General features: G+C 47.6%; 2 protein-coding genes across 13 annotated transcripts in view; one reads left to right on the top strand and one right to left on the bottom strand.

Annotated features, from left to right (window-relative positions):
• Positions 1 to 249: 249 nt before the first annotated feature.
• Positions 250 to 5,151, top strand: SPAG4 (sperm associated antigen 4). 2 transcript variants are annotated; one of them, XM_027558698.1, is made up of 12 exons: positions 250 to 907; positions 1,441 to 1,524; positions 1,853 to 1,919; positions 2,104 to 2,165; positions 2,400 to 2,443; positions 2,752 to 2,777; positions 2,906 to 3,014; positions 3,209 to 3,284; positions 3,430 to 3,545; positions 4,111 to 4,278; positions 4,781 to 4,870; positions 4,987 to 5,151. In XM_027558698.1, the coding sequence occupies exons 1-12, from the start codon at positions 598 to 600 to the stop codon at positions 5,134 to 5,136; spliced, it is 1,302 nt and encodes a 433-aa protein (XP_027414499.1). In that variant the 5' UTR covers positions 250 to 597; the 3' UTR covers positions 5,137 to 5,151. The 2 variants fall into 2 exon arrangements, with proteins under 2 accessions (XP_027414499.1, XP_027414500.1); XM_027558699.1 differs by having other exon boundaries at positions 816 to 888; positions 1,420 to 1,524.
• Positions 5,152 to 6,680: 1,529 nt separating this feature from the next.
• Positions 6,681 to 18,991, bottom strand: part of LOC113903074 (copine-1) — a 37,678-nt gene continuing 25,367 nt past the window's right edge. For 4 of the 11 annotated variants that reach the window (XM_027558679.1, XM_027558670.1, XM_027558672.1 and 1 more), the window contains 15 exons: positions 15,064 to 15,192; positions 14,785 to 14,964; positions 14,566 to 14,640; positions 14,407 to 14,478; positions 14,181 to 14,261; positions 13,924 to 14,013; positions 13,724 to 13,810; positions 13,506 to 13,592; positions 13,353 to 13,412; positions 13,139 to 13,272; positions 12,981 to 13,035; positions 12,671 to 12,722; positions 9,284 to 9,417; positions 8,899 to 9,135; positions 6,681 to 8,688 (listed from right to left, as the gene is read on the bottom strand). In XM_027558679.1, coding sequence (XP_027414480.1) covers positions 8,548 to 8,688; positions 8,899 to 9,135; positions 9,284 to 9,417; positions 12,671 to 12,722; positions 12,981 to 13,035; positions 13,139 to 13,272; positions 13,353 to 13,412; positions 13,506 to 13,592; positions 13,724 to 13,810; positions 13,924 to 14,013; positions 14,181 to 14,261; positions 14,407 to 14,478; positions 14,566 to 14,640; positions 14,785 to 14,964; positions 15,064 to 15,192 — 1,614 coding nt within the window. In that variant the 3' untranslated portion in view covers positions 6,681 to 8,547. Of the gene's footprint in view, positions 8,689 to 8,898; positions 9,136 to 9,283; positions 9,418 to 12,670; positions 12,723 to 12,980; positions 13,036 to 13,138; positions 13,273 to 13,352; positions 13,413 to 13,505; positions 13,593 to 13,723; positions 13,811 to 13,923; positions 14,014 to 14,180; positions 14,262 to 14,406; positions 14,479 to 14,565; positions 14,641 to 14,784; positions 14,965 to 15,063; positions 15,193 to 18,991 lie in introns of those variants that run through there. The other 7 variants (XM_027558671.1, XM_027558673.1, XM_027558674.1 and 4 more) reach the window with 5 other exon arrangements.

Genomic DNA, 18,991 nt, shown 5'->3' with positions numbered 1-18,991 from the left:
TTCATAGATACATGAGTACCTACCACATGCTACATTCCATGGGGTCACAAAGAGTCAGACACCACTGAGCGACTGATCGACACTACATGCTAGATAGAAACTATCTATCGCGGTGCTGAAAGATACAGTAGTGAACACAACAAAAATCTCTGCCTTCATAAACTTACTGCTCTACTGGGAGTGACACGTAATGAAGAATGAAATAAAATACCTAAGTGCTAAGGGGAAAAACAAAGCAGGAAGGGGGACAGAAACTCTTTCATGTTAAGCAGTAGTTTTAGACAGGGTGTTTTGGAAAATGCTGTAATGTCATTGCTTGCTTTAACTTGGGAAAGAATAAGGGAGACTGCCAAGGCTCCCAGGGACGTCACGACTGGCTCTGTGACGCCGGCCAGGGCGTTCCTCGGAGACGGTGGTCTCCTCTATGAAGTCAGCAGCCAGGCCCAGTTACAAAGGAGAGGGTTGCGGCAGGCCACGGGGCCCACCGGCTGCACGCAGGGTTGAGGGGTCCGGGCGGCGCGCACCAGCTGGAGGGCTGAGGGCCTTGGAGGCCACGACGGTGCCTTTGGCGTCGGAAGGCCACAGCCCCGGGTCAGGATGCGGCGAAGCCCTCGCCCGGGTTCAGCCGCGTCCCAGCACAAGCACACGCCTAACTTCTACAGCGACAACAGCAACAGCTCTGTGAGCGTCACCTCGGGGGACAGCTGCGGGCACCGGTCAGCTGGGCCGGGGCCCGGGGAGCCCGAGGGCAGACGAGCCCGGGGCTCGAGCTGCGGTGAGCCCGCCTTGAGCGCTGGAGTGCCCGGAGGAACCACATGGGCTGGAAGCTCTCGGCAGAAGCCGGCGCCTCGGAGCCACAATGGGCAGACCGCCTGTGGCGCGGCAACCGTGAGGGGCGGGGCCTCGGGTGCGGGCGGGGTCGAACCCGGGTGAGCGGAGGGAAGGGCTGGGACCTAGAGGGTGGGGTTTGGCGCGGAAGTGGGATAAAACTATCTGGGCACCACCTAGGGGGCGGGGCCTGAAGGGGGAAAAAAGAGTAGGCAATGAATAAGAGGGTCTTGGTGAGGTGGATGGTCCTGGGAAGGGGCGTGGAAAAGCTTGTGATTGGGCACCGCCTAGGAGGCGTGGCCTCGGTTGTTAGCTTCAGCGGCTACCAGGCAAATAGGGCCGCATCAAGACCTAAAGCTGGGGGCGGCACCACTGTTTGCGGGTTGGGACAACGACTAGACTGAGCTTCCCGGGGTGGTGGGGGGTGGGGGTGGCCTCAGAGTGCTGCAGGACCCCAGGGTTGTGGATTCTGTGCGACCAAAACCTGTGAGGCTGCCCTGCTTCTGGGCTAAGAGAACCTGCAGCCAGGTCCTGAGGAAACAGTGGGCCTGCGGTGCACAAGGCCCCAATGGAGCCCTTGGGCTCCCACAGAACTGGCTGGCTCTCCCGCAGTCTCTGAGGAGCAGCTCGACCTTCTCCCGACTCTGGATCTGAGGCAGGAGATGCCTTCCCCGCAAGTGTCCAAGAGCTTCCTGAGTACGGGTCAAGCCAGCCCAGATCCCCTCTGACTCCTCTGGCTCCCTTCTCCGAACTCCATTTCTCACCTCTGAAGCCCTGTTTTCAGTTCTGAGCCCCCGGCCCATGTCTGATTGTCTAGCCCCTTCCCAGAGCCCGACCCACCTTCTCCAAGAATGAGAATCCATTTTCCTTCTCCCCACCTAAGTCTCCTAGCCCACCCCTCTCTTCCTGAGTCCACTTCCTAGGTTTTTCTGAACCTCCAACACCACTCTGTGAGCTCCTCCCCCACCATCTCTTTCCCTCCCTAAGCCTAGTTCCTTCCCTGAGCCCCCTTTCTTCTTCTCAGGCCTACTCTTCCAGGTGCTGAGCGTGTTGTTATCCCTGGTAGGAGACGTGCTGGTCAGTGTGTACAGGTCAGAGGGAGGGAAGGGGGAGCCCCAGGGGCTGCTCTTTGGAGGGGGTGGGGAGCAGGGCCAGACCCAGCTGAGGCTTGAGCCGATTCATACCTGTGTTCACAGGAGCTGGGTCTAGGACCCTGGGGTGGGGGCTGGGGATTCTCTGGGGTCTCCCAGCCTCAGCCTCCCTTCGGTTCCTCAGGGAGGTCTGTTCCATCCGCTTCCTGCTCACGGCTGTGTCACTGCTGAGCCTCTTTCTGGCAGGTGAGAGGGTGATCAGTTCCCGGGGCCCCAGCCCTGGAAGCTCTGAAGCCAAACCAGGTACACTTTCCTTCAGCCCACTCAGTCCCTTCAGAGGCTCACAGTTCTTCACACTCCCCTTCAGAGCCTTCCCTCCTCAGACTGAGCTCCTTCAAGCCTCTTTGCCCCCACTGTCCCCTTTTCGACTGAGAAACCTCCTCCCTTCCCTTCCCCTGAGACCACTCCTTCTTTCTCCAGCACTCTGGTGGGGACTCCTATACCTCGCCCCTCCTTTGGAAAATGTGAGTCGGGGAAACTGTCCTGGGTTTGGATGGTTGGCAGGCTATAAACCTGGAGGTTGTGGGGAGTCCCCTGGGCCACTGGGGAGGGGGACAGTGCCGGAGGCTATCACCCTAAGGAAAGGCTGGCTATAAACAGGAGATTTCTGGGGGATTGTGCGCAGAGGTGCTTGAGGGTCTGTCTTGGAGAGATGCTGGAAGATCAGGAAAAAGGGGTAGGCAGTCCTCAGAGAGAAGGCCTTTTGTATCTGGCCACTCCCACTCTGAGGTGGGAGCTAAGCATTGCTGTTTTTTGTCCCTCCCTCCAATAGGAACCTAAGGAGATGCTGACTCTAAGGTGAAAGAGGGCACTGGGGTGGGGAATTGGGGGCCTCAAAGGTGCTTCTGTTGGGGGTGGGGAGATCCTACGGAAAGTGGCCAGGGGGACAGGGAGCCAACTGCAGCGTGCCAACCTTCTGCCTGCAGCGAATACCACGAGCGCGTGCGCTCCCAGGGGCAGCAGCTGCAGCAGCTCCAGGCTGAACTGGTTAAACTCCACAAGGAGATGTCCAGCGTTCGCGCCGCCAACAGCGAGGTGAGTCCCGCAGACGCAGCCTGCCCTCAGAACCCGGTCCAGGAGCTCGGCAGCTGGGAACCGTGCTCCCTCCGCCCTGAGTCTTAAGGCCCTCCTGAGTGTTAAGGCCCGAACCAGAGCCCCGGAGAACTCCGCCCCAGTATAAAACCTGCCCGCAAGCCCGCCCCTCCAGGCTCCGCCCTCTCTCTTTTCAGAGAGTGGCCCAACTCGTATTCCAGAGGCTGAGTGAGGACTTTGTGCAGAAACCCGACTATGCGCTGAGTTCTGTCGGTAAGACCCAGGGAGGGACTGAGACTCAGAGACGCAGACAGAACTATGCACAAGATCGGCCCAGACAGACCGACCTCAGACGGACACTGCCTTTGCTGTGGGTCTGGCCTGAGAGCCCCTGACTAGTTGCTTCTTCCTGCTCTAGGAGCCTCCATCGACCTAGAGAAGACATCCCAGGACTATGAGGATGCGAACACTGCCTACTTCTGGAATCGCTTCAGCTTCTGGAACTACGCAAGACCGCCCACGGTTATCCTGGAGGTGGGCCTGGAACGCAGATCCCAAAAAGGAACCAGGGGCGGATTCTGGAGAAAGGATCCCACAGCTTCCTGGGGTTGGACCTGACTTAGCTGAGGGCGTGGCACCAGGGAGACCCTGCTGGGCATAATTTGGCCGCCCGGAGGCGGAGGCGGGCCTGGCTTGCCTGGGGTGAGACTCTGGGTGAGGTGGAGGACAACATAATACTGGAGAGACCTGGCAGTGCTTCCTGGTGGCTCAGACGGTGAGGAATCTGCCTGCAATGCTGAGTTCGATCCCTGCATCAGGAAGATCCCATGGAGAAGGGAATGGCTACCCATTCCAGTTTTCTTGCCTGGAGAGTTCCATGGACAGAGGAGCCTGGCGGGCTACTCCATGGGGTCACAAAGAGTCGGACACGACTGAGCAACTAACACTTTCTGGCACTGCTAGGGACTGGAGTCCTGGGTGGGCCCTTGATAGGGTCAAACTGATGGAGGGGCCTACCAGTACAAATGCCCGGGAGGGTGGGGAAGGGCCACAGTTGCTCAGTCCTGTGGTTCTGAAGATCTATCCACCCCCACTGCAGCCAGACGTGTTCCCTGGAAATTGCTGGGCTTTTGAAGGCGACCAGGGCCAGGTGGTGATCCGGTTGCCGGGTCGTGTGCAGCTGAGCGACATCACTCTGCAGCATCCACCGCCCACTGTGGCACACACCCGGGGAGCTAACAGCGCCCCCCGTGACTTTGCAGTCTATGTAAGTGGGGCTGAGGCCAAGGAGGTGGGGGATTTTCCTACAGAGCACAAGGCAGGCATGAAAACTGGGGCTACTGAGTCTTTGCTTGCTCATCCATAAATGGAGATACTACCACTTGCCTCTCAGGGTTGCCATAGGTCTTAAATAACCATACCATACTCAAATATCGGTTATGGTTTATTGAGTCCTTAATCTGTTTTGAGTACTTTACATGGATTATATATCCTTGCATCCACACAACCTATGAAGTGCTATCTCCCCCCTTCATTGATGAGAAAAAGTAATTCTCAGATAGGGGAGGTAACTTGCCCAAGGTCACACAGCTAACAAGTGGTCAGGCTTAAATTTGCAACTTGATTTCTTTGAGCCCAGATTCCACACTCTATCATCCTAACACTGAAAAATAAATGAGAGTGTGCATACAACTACTGAACACAAAGTAGGTTCTCAACACCTCCACTTCCACCTGTCTCTGTTCCTCCACTCATTCTTCACTTATCAGGGCCTCCAAGTTGACGGCGAGACTGAGGTCTTCTTGGGGAAATTTACCTTTGACGTGGAGAAATCTGAGATTCAGACTTTCCACCTACAGGTATGTTGGTCTCTGGGAGGTGAAGGGTCTAAGAGAATGGGACAGTAAGGGAAGATAGGGGAGGAAGGCAGCCCCTTGGGAGAGCAGACACTGGCATCATCCATTTTTCTCTCCAGAATGACCCCCCAGCTGCCTTTCCCAAGGTGAAGATCCAGATTCTAAGCAACTGGGGCCACCCTCGTTTCACATGCTTGTATCGAGTCCGAGCCCATGGTATTCGAACCTCAGAGGGGGCAGGGGACAGTGCCACAGGGGGCGCCCATTAAACATGCTGATTGTTGGAGTAGAGTGGAAGTCTGCTGAAAGAAGCTGATCAGTGCTGGGAGGTCTGTTGTGGGCAGGGAGGCTGGCACTCTAGTTGCCTTTGGTACATAAATGTGGTGGGGGGCGTCTATCAAAGTGCCTTCTTGGAGAAGCCCAGATCAGTACAGCAGCAGCAGTAGTGTGTGTGGAGTGTTTACCATGCACCTAAGATAGTACTCTGGATGTTACATGCCTTTTCTAACTAATCTTCACAACCACAGAGGGAGAAACCGCTCAGATCAGGAAAGTTGCAAGGTCACACAGCTAGTGAAGACCTGAGCCACAGTGGGACCCTGAGCCTACCTTTCTCTGCTGCTGCTGCTGCTAAGTCGCTTCAGTCGTGTCCGACTCTGTGCGACCCCATAGACGGAAGCCCACCAGGCTCCCCCGTCCCTGGGATTCTCCAGGCAAGAACACTGGAGTGGGCTGCCATTTCCTTCTCCAATGCATGCAAGTGAAAAGTGAAAGTGAAGTCGCTCAGTCACGTCTGACTCTTAGCTACCCTGTGGACTGCAGCCTACCAGGCTTTGCCATCCATGGGATTTTCCAGGCAAGAGTGGGGTGCCATGGCCTTCTCCGACCTTTCTCTGGAGGTTGCCTTCTTGCAGAGCCACCAGTCGGCATGAAGCTGTGCTGTGCCCCTCACTTTTCACCCCAACTCTTGCTAGGTGCAGGTGGAGGCAGAACCTTCCCTTTTTTCAGGTAAAATCCTAGGGAGACTTGAGAACCTGTAGGGGGCATTTGAGTCAGAAATGATGCAGGCCTGATTGTCCCTACTCAGGCTGTTTTCACTAAAACTTGAGTGTTCAACTATGCTAGGAACAGTACAGGTGGTAGAGTGTTGACCAGTCCCTGCCCTCCAGGAGCCTGACAGGGAACAGAAGACGCTCCAGAAAATGGGACCATTCATTTATTGATCCAAGAACTCTTCATTCCAAGGGTCAAGAGTAGAATTGGAGGGAAAAAGATGGAGGAGACGGACATCAAAGGATTAATGAGTTCTACCTGGGCAGAGGGCTCGAAAAGGGGAAGAAGTGTCAAAGAAACACATGCAACATCTTGACTGTTAGGATCCTTTCCCGTGTGTTCATGTTTTGGAAGAATCTACAGACTATCAACAGTGCTGTACCTCTAGGAAGTGGAATGCAAGAGTATGTGTGAGGATGGAACATGTATCCCTTTAAGTTTGGGGATTATTACTTTTGTAATTTGAAGACAGAGGGAAAAGAATCTATTGAGTACTCTTAAAAGTCTCAAGTTTTCTAACTAATGAACTAATACAACTTTTCTGGAGGGGGCATTTTCACAATAGGTGCTGAAAAGTCTTAACTTTTTTATACTTTTTAATCACAGCAATTCCATTTCTAAGAATGGATCCAAAGGATACACAGATATAATCTAAGTTACTACTTTAAGGATGTCGAACACACTATTGTTTATAAAGGAAAAAATGGAAATAGTATCTAAGAAGATAAAGTACACTATAAAAATAATATGTAGCCAATAGAAATGGTAATATAAGAGACTGTTTAATGTCATGAAAAGTAAGTAATAATACATGGATAATTTTTTAAAAACCAAGCTAGGTTACATACACAAACATACATACACAAAAGCAAGCTAGGCTGACATAACATAAAATTTTTAAATTTCCATATCAAAAGAGTTACATAGACCAAAAGACACTATAACTGAAAAGATAATAGCCTGGGAGGAAATATTTTTGACATGTATAAGAGATAAAGATTTGCTGAATAACTATAACAATAAAGCTATTCATAAGAGATACAATTGAAAAGTAAACATATAAAATGATACCCAGCCTTTGTAATTCAATAAATTCAACTAAAACTGAGGGTTTTTTTTGCCTGTCATATTAATGAAATGGGTAAAAAACTGTTATGAAATGCAATTTACAGTATCTATTAAAATATTACGTATTCATATCTTTTGATGGAACATTTTCACTTGTAGGAATAAAATTTTCAGAAATATTACTATATAAACGCACAGATAAATGTATTAGGATATTCCTTACAGCATTGTTTGTTGTAATGGAAGAAAACCAGAAGGGACCCAAATCTTGATAAATTAGGGATTGGCTAAGTAAGCTATCACTCCAGTACTCTTGCCTGGAAAATCCCATGGATGGAGGAGCCTGGTAGGCTGCAGTCCGTGGGGTTGCTAAGAGTTGGACACGACTGAGCGACTTCACTTTCACGCATTCGAGAAGGAAATGGCAACCCACTCCAGTATTCTTGCCTGGAGAATCCCAGGGATGGGGGAGCCTGGTGGGCTGCTGTCTATAGGGTTGCACAGAGTCGGACACGACTGAAGCGACTTAGCAGCAGCAGCAGCAGCAAGTAAGCTATAATACACTCATACACAGAGTAATCTATAGGCATTAAAAAGAATGAAGTCAGTAATAAGTTCTAATGGGTAAAATACCCAAAATACAATAAAACAAAGTGCAAACAGTGTAGTAATTTAGAGAAAAAAATTTGTCAGACGTAGGAAATAACACCCTGCCCGTTATCTATCTCATACATGTGAAATCATTTTGTACTAACTAGCATACATTTAAAACACAGTTAAGGCATACAAAAATAGTACATACAGTATGGTCCCAATTCTGTAAAAAAACATGCATCACTGTAAATACGTATAAAGTATTAAAAAATATGCACCAAATATTTTAATGGGACACGGGAGTTTGGGTGGTATTTTTCCCTATAATGAATATACATATTAATTTTCTAGTAAGAAAAAGAATAGCTAATAAAAAAAGTGAGGCTTGTAGCCTATTTTTAGAACTAGAACCACCACTGCTCCACCTTCCAAGGAGTCAGGCATAGCCCTTGATCCCCTCCCCTAACACTTTCCACCTTGTCTGTGTTCCCAGCTCAGCTCTGCTCTGACGCAGGTTGGGCTAGGTGTTTGGCTTATACTCAGTCTTTTCTGACGCAGGTTAGGCTAGGTGTTTGGCTTATACTCAGTCTTTGCATTTTCCAAAACAGAGTCAGTGTCTCTAGATATCTGGCAGGGAATACCCAATTTCTTTGAGTGGGGGCTATTATGTCAGAGGACTCCTTCACTCCAACAACCCCTAAAGTCAACAAGTAAGTTCAGAGAGGAGAACTAACCATGGCTAATAGCAGATTCCCACCTAAAACACAGAGTAGTAGCAAAGGAGTGGGTTTCATCTTTATTGAATGAGGGATTCCAGGGGCAAGCAGGTGAGATCGAGGGCAGCAACAGCAGGATTAAGTATAAAAGTATAAAACCTAAGTACAAGCACGAGGGAATGTGTGTTCAGGGCTGGGGACCTTAACATGGGACTGAGAAATGGCCACGGTCGACCCCTTCAAGGGAATCTAAGCCTGGGGGGCCTGTGCAGGGCCCTTGGCTGCAGGTGGAGGTGGCTTGAATGGGGCCCAACCTTGGGCCCTGAAGTAGGAGACCAGTTGCGTGGGTACTTCTGCAAGTACAGTCTGCGCCAGTGCCTCTCGAGGGGCCTGCCAGGAGAAGAGGGGCAAGTTCAGTGATGGGCCATAACGGCTTCATTTGTACAAGGTCTACATTTCACACCCAAGAAAGGATACAGAATCCAAAACCTAACCCTGCCCCAGGCTCAGGTGAAGGGATAAGTATCCCCACACACATCAGGGAGAGGTGGAAGGCTGAACTCCCAGCTCTGTTCTGTCCCCAAGCTTGCCCCTACTCACATTCTGGAAACGCCGGTAGGGCACAAACTGCACTATGTCACGAGCGGCTGCCTCCCCGGAGCGTGTGTGCAGGGGTCCACCATCAGCGTCCAGCTGCTCCATGGCCTCGAAGTCAGCACAACCCACACCCACTATGATCACTGACATGGGCAGGTAGGAAGCACGAACCACAGCCTCACGTGTGGCCTCCACATCTGTCACAGCACCATCAGTCAGCAGCAACAGCACGAAGTATTGCTAAAAGCAAGTCCATTCATATATTGAGGCAGACCCTCTAAACATCCCAGCTACACATTCCCACACTGACAAGAAGTCTCTTGTTAAATAGTCCTCAAGGGAGCACCCCCCCTCCCCTTCCTCGCCCACTACATCCCATAACCCTCACCGAAGCATTCCTCTGATTTGCAGCCTGGGCTGCAAACCTAGCCACATGGTTGATGATGGGTGCAAAGTTGGTGGGACCAAAGAGCCGAACTTGGGGCAGGGCCTGGCGGTAGGCATCCACAATGCCCTGGATGCCTAGAGAAGCAAGGCAAAAAATACCATAAGACACTGGGCCTCTTGGGGTTCTGCCAGCCCTGACGACACTTGATCCTGGCCATGGAGATTTGGGAACTTGGGTGCATTTCATTCACTCGCCCCTGTAACCCAAGGTTCTTAACCTTACCCTACAGATGAAAAAATTAGGGCCAAAGAGAGGAAGGGCACGTGCCCTGAACCACAGCTTGAATTAAAATCCAGATTGGGGGAATCCCCTGAACAAATGCAGGAGAGTTGAGCATCAAATTATAATGCACCTAATGAATAATAACCCATTTTATAAAATAAGAATCCACAGAGATATAATAGACAAGGAAAAGCTCTTAATGTAGAAGAAATTATAGAATCATTTGACAATCAGAGATAATTGATTAAGGCAAGGATCATCAATGGATGCCAAAAGGTAAAAATTGATGAGTGATTGGATATTTATATAGTCTTAAAGCATCCTCCCAAAGGATGATGATTATTAGTTAAAAAACAAACAAACAAACAAAAAAAACAGGCCCACTCACCCACAGTCAATTAACAAAGGAGGCAAAAACATACAACGGATAAAAGACAGTCTCTTCACCAAGTGGTGCTGGAAAAGCTCAACTGCCACAAGTAAACGAATGAAGTTAGAACACTCCCTCATACCATATGTAAAAATAAACTCTAAATGGCCTAAAGACTTAAATATAAAACATGACACCATAAAACTAAAAAGGAATATAGGCAAAACATTTCTCAAGGAAATAGGAATAAAAGCAAAACTAAACAAATGGGACTTAATCAAACTTACAAGCTTCAGTACAGCAAAGGAAACTATAAACAAGACGACAAACTACAGACTGTGAAAAAATGTTTGGAAATGATGTGATCAACAAGGGCTTAAATTCCAAAATATACAAATAGCTCATTCAACAAAACCCAAATAATCCAATCAAAAAGTGGGCAAAAGACCTAAATAGACAAATCTTCAAAGAAGATACAGATGGCCAGTAGTCACATGAAAAGATGCTCAACATTGGTAATTATTAGAGAAATGCAGGGAATTTCCTGACGGTCCAGTGGTTAGGACTCTGCTTCCACTGCAGGGGGCACATGTTTGATCCCTGGTAAGGAACTAGGATTCTGCATGCTGTGTGGCATGGCCCCCCACAAGTGAAGAGCTGCAAATCAAAATTACAGTAAGGTATCCCCTCACACCAGTCAGAAGGGCCATCATTAAAAAATTTACAAGTAACAAATGCTGGAAAGATGTGGAAGAAAGGGAATTCTACACTATTAGTGGGAATGTAAAATTGGTGCGGCCACTAGGGAAACAGTATGGAGGCTCCTTAAAAACCTAAAAATATAGTTGCCAAATGATCCAGCAATCCCACTCCTGGGCATATATTTGAAGAAAACACTAATTCAAAAAGATACATACACCCCAATGTTCATAGCAGCATTATTTACAGTTGCCAAGACATGGAAGCATCCTAGATGTCCATCAACAGATGAAGAAAGCTGTGGTATATGAATAAAGCTGTCTACGAAACAGAAACAGAACCACAGAGAGATACACTAGTGGTTGCCAAGCGGGAAGGTGTTGCGGGAGGGATGCGAGTGGGAGGTTGGGGTTAGCAGATTTAAGCTTTTATATACAGAATGGATAAACAAGTCCTACTATATAACAGTACTGATTACTATATTAAATATCTTATGATAAACCATAATGGAAAAGAGTATTAAAAAAGAATATATATATAACTGAATCACTTTGGTATACAGCAGAAATTAACACATTATAAATCAACTATACTTCAATTAAAAAATACTAAAATAAAAAATAGATTCAAATAATTTTGAGAAAGATAATGTGTCTTAACTGTTTCTTTAAAAAAACAAAGAATTCCCTGGTGGTCCAGCGGTTAGGAATCCACACTTCCACTGCAGGGTGCCTGGGTATGATCCATAGAAACTAAGTTCCCGCATGCTGCATGGCACGACCAAAAAAGAGAATATTTTTTAAACTAAAAATGAATAAAAATTAGTTAAATATGTGTGTGTGTGTGTGTGTGTGTGTATAAAGGAATGAGATATTGCCATTTGCAGCACCATGGATGGACCTAGCGATTAGCACACTAAGTAATCCAGAAAGACAAATGCCATAGGATGTGTGGTATTTAGAATCTAAAATATGATACATATGAGCCTGTATACAAAACAGAAACAGACAAAGAAAACAAATTTATGGTTAACAAAGAGGAAAGAGCGTAGTGGAGTGGTAAATTAGGAGTCTGAGATCAGCAGATACAAATTACTATATATAAAATAAACAAGGTCCTCCTTTATAACACAGGGAACTATATTCAATATCCTGTAATAAATGATAATGGAAAAGAATATGTTTATATATATAAACTGAATCATTCTGCTGTACATTAGGAACTAATACAACATTGTACATAAACTATCCTTCAATTAAAAATGTTTAAAATTACATATAAAGAAAAAAACTGTACTTGTATAGAAGAGAAACCTGGTAGATTCCGCCTCAACCAAATGATCAAAGTTAATAAGACTGGTAAGAGGAGAAATCAACATGTGCCTCCGGAACATACAGCATGGCTTCTGTGGTATTCCCGCCAAAAATGCGTAACTTGAATCTAACTATGAGGAAATAGGTAAACCCAAACTGAAGGACATTCTACATATTAACTGACCTGTAATCTTAATAAAAATCAGATTAGATCAAGTCAAGTTTTCAACTTCAGCTTGTTTACATGCGGGTGGCTAGGGAAACATGGGGTTTGGTCCTCTCTAGACAAAAGAACCTGGGGCAAAAAGTACCCTGAATAGAGCTGCAAGGAGGCACCAATGCTTCTACTGATGCCCAAGTAAGTACCTGTGAGCCTCTAGGCAAAGATAATAATGATAATATAACAGCTACCATAGTTTAGAGAGCACTTATGATGTACCAGGATTACTGCTTCAAGCTTTATATGCATTTTCTTAAAATATTCAATATCCTATAATATTTCTTACTATGAAGCCAAAGCACACAGAAGCTAAGCAACTGGCCCCAAGTCACATGATTATCAAGTGGCAGGATGAAGATTTGACTCCAGAGGCCTAGTTGTAAAATCCACTACTCTAGACAATGGAGTCAGGTGTCTGTCTCCCCACCCTCATTCTCCCTTGCCCACACGAACTTGGCAGAGATTGGACAGATACACCTTATGCTGGAGGATGGGGGGCTTACCTGCACAAAAGGGGTTACTGGGGTTGAAGTTCAAAGCAAATTCATGGGAAACCTGAGGGCAAGAATAGAACTGAGGTAATGAGGTTCTTTCCCCATGACCACTTGTGTGCTAAGAAAAAGGGCACTAGGATATGTACAAAGTGTTATTTAGGAGGTATTCAGTCCTGAGCATCTGTTGTATACATGTCTGTACGGATGACTCCCTGCAATTCCACATAAAGCTGGGTGCCAAGTAGCAAGTTTACCACATCCCCCCTGATCAGGACCATGAAACCAAAAACAGGAGCAGTGGAGGGGAGAAAACACTCACCTGCCAGTCAGGGGGTACCTGGGCCCCAAATCCAAATGCTGGGAACAGCTTGTCCCTGTGAGAAGACAGCAAAGGAGGGAAGAGGCAGTGAGAGGACCACAAGCCCAGAGCTAACAGCGTCTGCAGGGAGCGGCGAGGAGTAAGACAAAGCTGCTTACGAGTCATAGTCCTGAACCACACTGCCCACGCTCCACAGTGCTGTAAGGTACTCATTGACCCCTGTTGGGCTCAGGTAGTGCAGAGAATCAGGTGAGGAAGGGTCTCCGTTGGAGCCTGTGAAGTCCACGCCCACCTGCGGGGAGGGGAGGAGCAGAGTTGAAGGCCATCTTCGAGCCTCAGATCTGTCTTCTTGCCCCTGATGAAGCAACTTACAGTGAAGTTGATTTGACAGCCTCCCATCACATAGTCCAGGAATGAATGTTCTGTTTCTACCTGTAGTTGAAACCAGGGTTATAGCTGGAGTGAAGGGATTGGGGTCATGGAGCTTAGGAGTCAAAGGCTGGGTCACATGGGCTACTGTCTCACCTGACACATCTTGACACAGATAGTTCCAGAGTTCTTGTAACTTTTCTTTTTCTGCTGTTTCTCAGGATGAATGCATTCAAACTCAGCCTGGTAAGGAAAGAAAAATTAGAGTAGAAAACTTCCAGAGCCTCAGCCAGGATGGGAGCTGCCGTGCATTCCCTCTATTCCTGAGGCTGCAGTCCCTAAGTCCACCTCAATATCCCTGAGCCAGCACTCACTGGGGCTGCCTGCAGCTGAGCCAAGCTGGTGTGGAAGGTACCAATGAGGTCATGTGAACCATCACTGTCATAATCGGAGCATCGCACCTAGGAGGGAAGGCGTGTGTGTATGTAAAGACCAGGAGGCGGGTGGCAGGTGAGAATACATCCCTCCCTAGACTCTGCCCCTGCTCAGTCCATTCAGAAGGCAAGCTCCTCACCTGGATGGGTGTACTGGCATCTCCCCCACAGAAATGTTGAAGGGGAACAGAGAACCGTTTCCAAGTAGGATTCAGGTTGTTCTTGATGACCTGAGGGTGGAGTACAAAGCTTCCAGTGAGTGCTGAGTTGGCCTGTGGGGAGCTGCCATCCTTCCCTAGCCATAAGCAGGCTCCTCCCTGTGCTCCAAATCTTGGTAGTCACAAACCCCAGGAGATTCTCTCCTGCTCCATCACACCCAATCCCAGGGGGCTCACACCTCTGATCTGTATGCCAGGTGCCATTTCCCATCACCCTGACGGAAAAACTCCAAGAACGGATCCGATTTTCCCAGGAAGTCCTGTCAATGTCACAGAGACCCTAGTTATAAGACTCAGGCAGACAAACACTATGAAAGACCTCTATCCCCTCCCACCCTCCCACCTCCAGTACACCACCCCTGTCTGCTTAATTCTTGAACCCCCAGGGCCTCCTTCCATACACACCTTCTTATCCAGGTTTCTGGCTTCCACCTCCATGGTCACTACACGATTATCTTTCAACTCCTGAGCTGAGACCTAGGTAGGGGAGGCAGGAGACTGTATCGTCTCATGAATTCCTCCTCACTGATATGAGCACACTCCCCCACCAAACCCCAGTCTTACCGTGATGGTCCCCCGCCCAGCAGGCTTTCCAGGCTTCAGCATCAAGGGCAGAGTTAGCATCCGACTGGATACAATCTAGGGCAGGGGATGGGCGAACAAGATCTCAGACAAGGTTAGGTCCTGTTGACCCCCACCTCCAAGTTCTAGGCTTTCTGGGTTATTTCATAGGGCTCTGACTCAACCTGTGTCTGAAGGATTCTAATCCTTGGACCTACATACCTGTCCCAGGGAACACTCAGCTCCTCCTAGGAAGTCATCGTCCCCCAGCTCAGGTGTCTTGTTGTCTATGTCATAGATGCCAAATCGGAGCTTTTGGACTGTTTCAAAGTGGTACTCCAGCTGTAGAGTCTTGGAGAACTCAGGGCTCGAGCAGTTCTGTACTCGCTCAGTCCGGCCAAGCTGTGGGCAAGAAGCCAATAAACATTACAGTCATGTACCTTCCACCCTCAAACAGTCCTAGCATCCCTCCACGACTTTAACCCCCATAGTCCTTCTCACCTCAGTCCAGTTACCCCCTCCCACATCCTGCAAAAGGACACAGAGTGGGTCAGACTTGGAGCCGATGTCCTTGTCGATGAGGTGGTCACATGAAACAGACAGCTGAACCAAGGTCACACAGTGGGCCATCTGGGGGCGGGGGCGGGGAGGGGGGGTCGGAAAAGACACAAATTAGCCACCGAGGACCCTTTTCCACCTTTCCCTGACTGTAGGTCCCAACTTGTAAAGCCAGTCAGCTTTAGCCAGGCAAGGCTGAGCCTGTGTCTATCCCCATGACACCTAAGGAAAAGACGGCCCTATAGGTTCCAAACTCCTCCAATCCCCTTGGGTAGGCTCAATGGGATGGGAGATGGCGATTACAGCCAACCCTGATCCAAGAAAATTACGGTAAAATGCACAAACAGTGTACTGGCCTCCATCAACAACTCTGGCCCGAAACTAGTCCTCAGCCCCAAATTGGGTCCTAATCCCAGAGACCAATCAATCTCACTCTGATGCCTTTACTGGCCTCAGATCAGACCTGAGTCCGAGTTCTAAGCCCAACACTGCCCAAAATACAACCGTGATCCAGATTCTGCTCCCCAAAGTCTCTTCCTTCAGTGATTCCCCACTAACCCTGGGGATCTACATCTTGAGGTAGCGTGACAATCCTCATGCTGATTCTCCTAGCCTCTAATCAGCTGTTCAGGTCCAGCTCCTATTTGCACAACCTAGTCCAAGCCCATCACCTCTCACCAGCCTTACTGCGTCACCTTTTAAGAGGTCTCCTTAGCCTACCTATGCCATTCTCACCTCTTCTCATCCTCACACCAACAGGTTACTCTCAATACAGCAACTATGGTGACCCTGTTAAAACACGGGTCATGTCATACCTCTACCAAAACCCAATAAAGATTTCCCATTCCTTAGAAAAAACCCAAACTCTGTGTTGGCCTACAAGGTCATGTAGTGGTAAAGAATCTGCCTGCCAATGCAGAAGCTGCAGGAGATGAAGGTTCAATCCCTAGGTCAGGAAGATCCCCTGGAGGATGGCAATTCACTCCAGTATTCTTGCCTGGGAAATCCCACAGACAGAGGAGCCTAGTGAGTTACAGTCCATGGGGTTGCTCAGAGTCGGACACCACTGAGTGACTGTGCACACACACAAGCACACACTAACAAGGTCTTGAAAGATCTAGATCTGACTTGACCCCTCTTGCTCATTCTGTTCCGGCCACACAGTCTGCTTGTCATTCCACAAATATGCTTGTTTCTACCTCAACACCCAGAAGGTTCTTCCCTCTTTTAATCCACATGGCTTGCTTTTGCCTTACAATGTCTCTAGGTCTCTATTCAAAACCATCTTCTCTATTTTGAATGAAAAGGTTCTCCTTTTCTGGCCATTCTGAAATTTCAACTCTACTTCTACTGATACATCACACACTTATTTCCTGCTTTTTTTCTCTTTAGTATTTATCACCAACATACTGTATATATTTATATGCTTTGTCTTCCCCATTAGAATGTACACTCCATGAGGGAAGGGATACTTATCTGTTCTTTCCACTGCTCTATCTCAAGCACCTAGATAATATTTGTTGCATGAAATCTGAAAGGCCATCTCCAGCCCCTGCTTCCATCTCATCCTGGTCTCAACTGATTGGCTGTCAAACAGCACCAAAGCATCTCCGGTTCATCCATCTCCTTTGCTAGAAACACTATCTTCTTGCATGGATCACCATGACGTCCATATAAACCCGTTTTCCTAAGTCACTGTAACAGTTATCCTCAGACTCTTCACTAACCCTCTGTCCCCGCTGACCAATACACCTGCAGACCATCTGTGCCAAGAGTGCAGATGAGATCAGATCCCTCACCTAGCCTCATCTAGCATCCCAGGTTTCCCAGCACTATACCCCAGGATGCCTCTAGCCTCAGCCTCCCCTAAATCAACCCTCAAGTCAATCCCTTGCCCAACCCAGCCCACAGTCAGTGCTATTCCTATCTTGGTGCCTCACGGTCTCCATCTCAAATGCTGTTATCAAGCAAAACTGGAATGATTTTTAAGAGTTCAATCTGCTTCATATACTGTCCTTCCATAGCATCTGAGCCTTTGCTTGAATGTATCCAATGATGGAAAACCCACCACTCTTATAATTCAATTATCAGAAAGTCCTGCTCCATCAAGTTCTATCCAAATCAACCCAAGTGAATTCTCACTTCTATACATTATTCCTATTTCTTCAATCTAAAATTCGACAAGAAAGCTTTATTTCATCGCCCTCTGAGAACCATCTAAAACCTGGAAGCAGTGAACCCCAAGCTAAAATCTGGAGAAATAGCCCTAGTTCTTTTGAATATTGCCACCAAAATGTGGATTTTAGACTTCTGACCAGAAGTCACTGCTTTGCAGATTCCCCAGGACAGATCTCAGAGAACGACACATACTCCCTAAGGGAATGGGACTGTAACTTAAGCCCAGGTCATAACTGGACCCCACACTTCTCACTTTGCACGTTCTCTCAGGCAGTGTTCGCACAGTACGGAGACAAGGAAGAATGCTCATTTCACTACTGCTAAAAAGTGGAAAACGTGAGACAGCTTAAAGGTCTATCAGTTAGGTGGTGACTAAGTAAATTACGGTAATTAGTCAATGGAATGCTGAGCAGCAAGTAAATAAACAATTAAGGCAGAAGTATATTGGTAGAATATGAAAAAATAAAGTTGCAAAAAATGGTAAGAAAAGTTAACCCCATTTCAAACTTCAGTTGTATGTGAATACACAATAGATTTAAATATATATGCAAAATAAATACAGTCACATTAAAAAATGGAAGACACACCAAATAAATGCAACTTTTAGGTACACTTCAGAGGAACAGAATAAAGGTGGTAATTTTATATACTCTTAGACACTTCTAAACAACAACCTAGGTGGCATAGTGGTAAAGAATCTGCCTGCCAATTCAGGAGACGCAGGTTTGATCCCTCGGTCAGGAAGACCCCCTGGAGAAGGAAATCGCAACCCACTCCAGTGTTCTTGCCTGGAGAATCCCATGGACAGAGGAGCCTGGCGGGCTACAGCCCATGGGGTCACAAAGAGTTGGACACAACTGAGCAACTCTCACGCACAGACACTTCTATATTATTTCAATATTTTAAACTATTTTGTATTTTTTAAAGGGACTCAACTTTTCCCCCCAATCCACTCCTCCAGGTCCTCCTGACAATATCCTAACCCCAAGCCTCCACACATAACACCTTGCACATAACTCCAGACCGCTTTGTTTCCTGCCTCCTGTTTTTTCATCCTCTCAGTCTTACCTAGTCGTCCTTGACACTTTCCTGAAAGTCTCCACGCTAACTAGAAGCCCTGTATATATCTGCTCACGGCCCTTAGGTTCAAAGCCTAATTCCCTAGCACAGCCACCTCGTGGCCCAACTCTAGAGGACCAATCTATACAGAATTAAGTAACTGTGTAATATGATGATTTTGCATCTATAATGCAACCTTCAAAGCCTTTTCTGATTGTTCTACCTCCTGTCATTCTACCACCGACCCAACTAGTCATTGAAGGCTATTTCTTGATCCTCAAACACACACACAGCCACACACACTTGCTGATACCTGAGTTTCTTCCCTAGCAAATGCCTTGTCATCCATGGTTATGCTATGACATTATTCCTTTCCGAAGTCTTGCCCGCCTTCCCCAGGTCGTATTTCTCTCTCCTGTGGATGACTGCAGCAGTTTCTTCAGCAGCTTTTCTGTATATACATGTGCACACATGCAGGCATACACACACACAAAATTCATCAGCCAAACAGAAACCAGCTCATGCCATTTCTCTGCTTAAAACTCTGGAATGGCTTCCCAAAATGCTCAAAATAAAATAATCCAAAGTTCTTACCACAGTCTACAAGGCCCTGCAAGAGCTGACCCTCACCTAA

The sequence above is a fragment of the Bos indicus x Bos taurus genome, chromosome 13 (genome assembly GCF_003369695.1).
Source record: "Bos indicus x Bos taurus breed Angus x Brahman F1 hybrid chromosome 13, Bos_hybrid_MaternalHap_v2.0, whole genome shotgun sequence".
NCBI classification, from domain to species: domain Eukaryota; kingdom Metazoa; phylum Chordata; class Mammalia; order Artiodactyla; family Bovidae; genus Bos; species Bos indicus x Bos taurus.
Note: the sequence above shows the minus strand (reverse complement) of the source record. Positions and strands in the feature narration are given on the sequence as shown.

Excerpts from the sequence above, each read along its gene's own strand:
- SPAG4 (XM_027558698.1), top strand. The coding sequence starts at position 598 with ATGCGGCGAAGCCCTCGCCCGGGTTCAGCCGCGTCCCAGCACAAGCAC. Across the intron at positions 2,444-2,751 it reads TCGCCCCTCCTTTGGAAAAT|GAACCTAAGGAGATGCTGAC; the intron begins GTGAGTCGGGGA and ends TCCCTCCAATAG. Across the intron at positions 3,015-3,208 it reads TTCGCGCCGCCAACAGCGAG|AGAGTGGCCCAACTCGTATT; the intron begins GTGAGTCCCGCA and ends CTCTCTTTTCAG.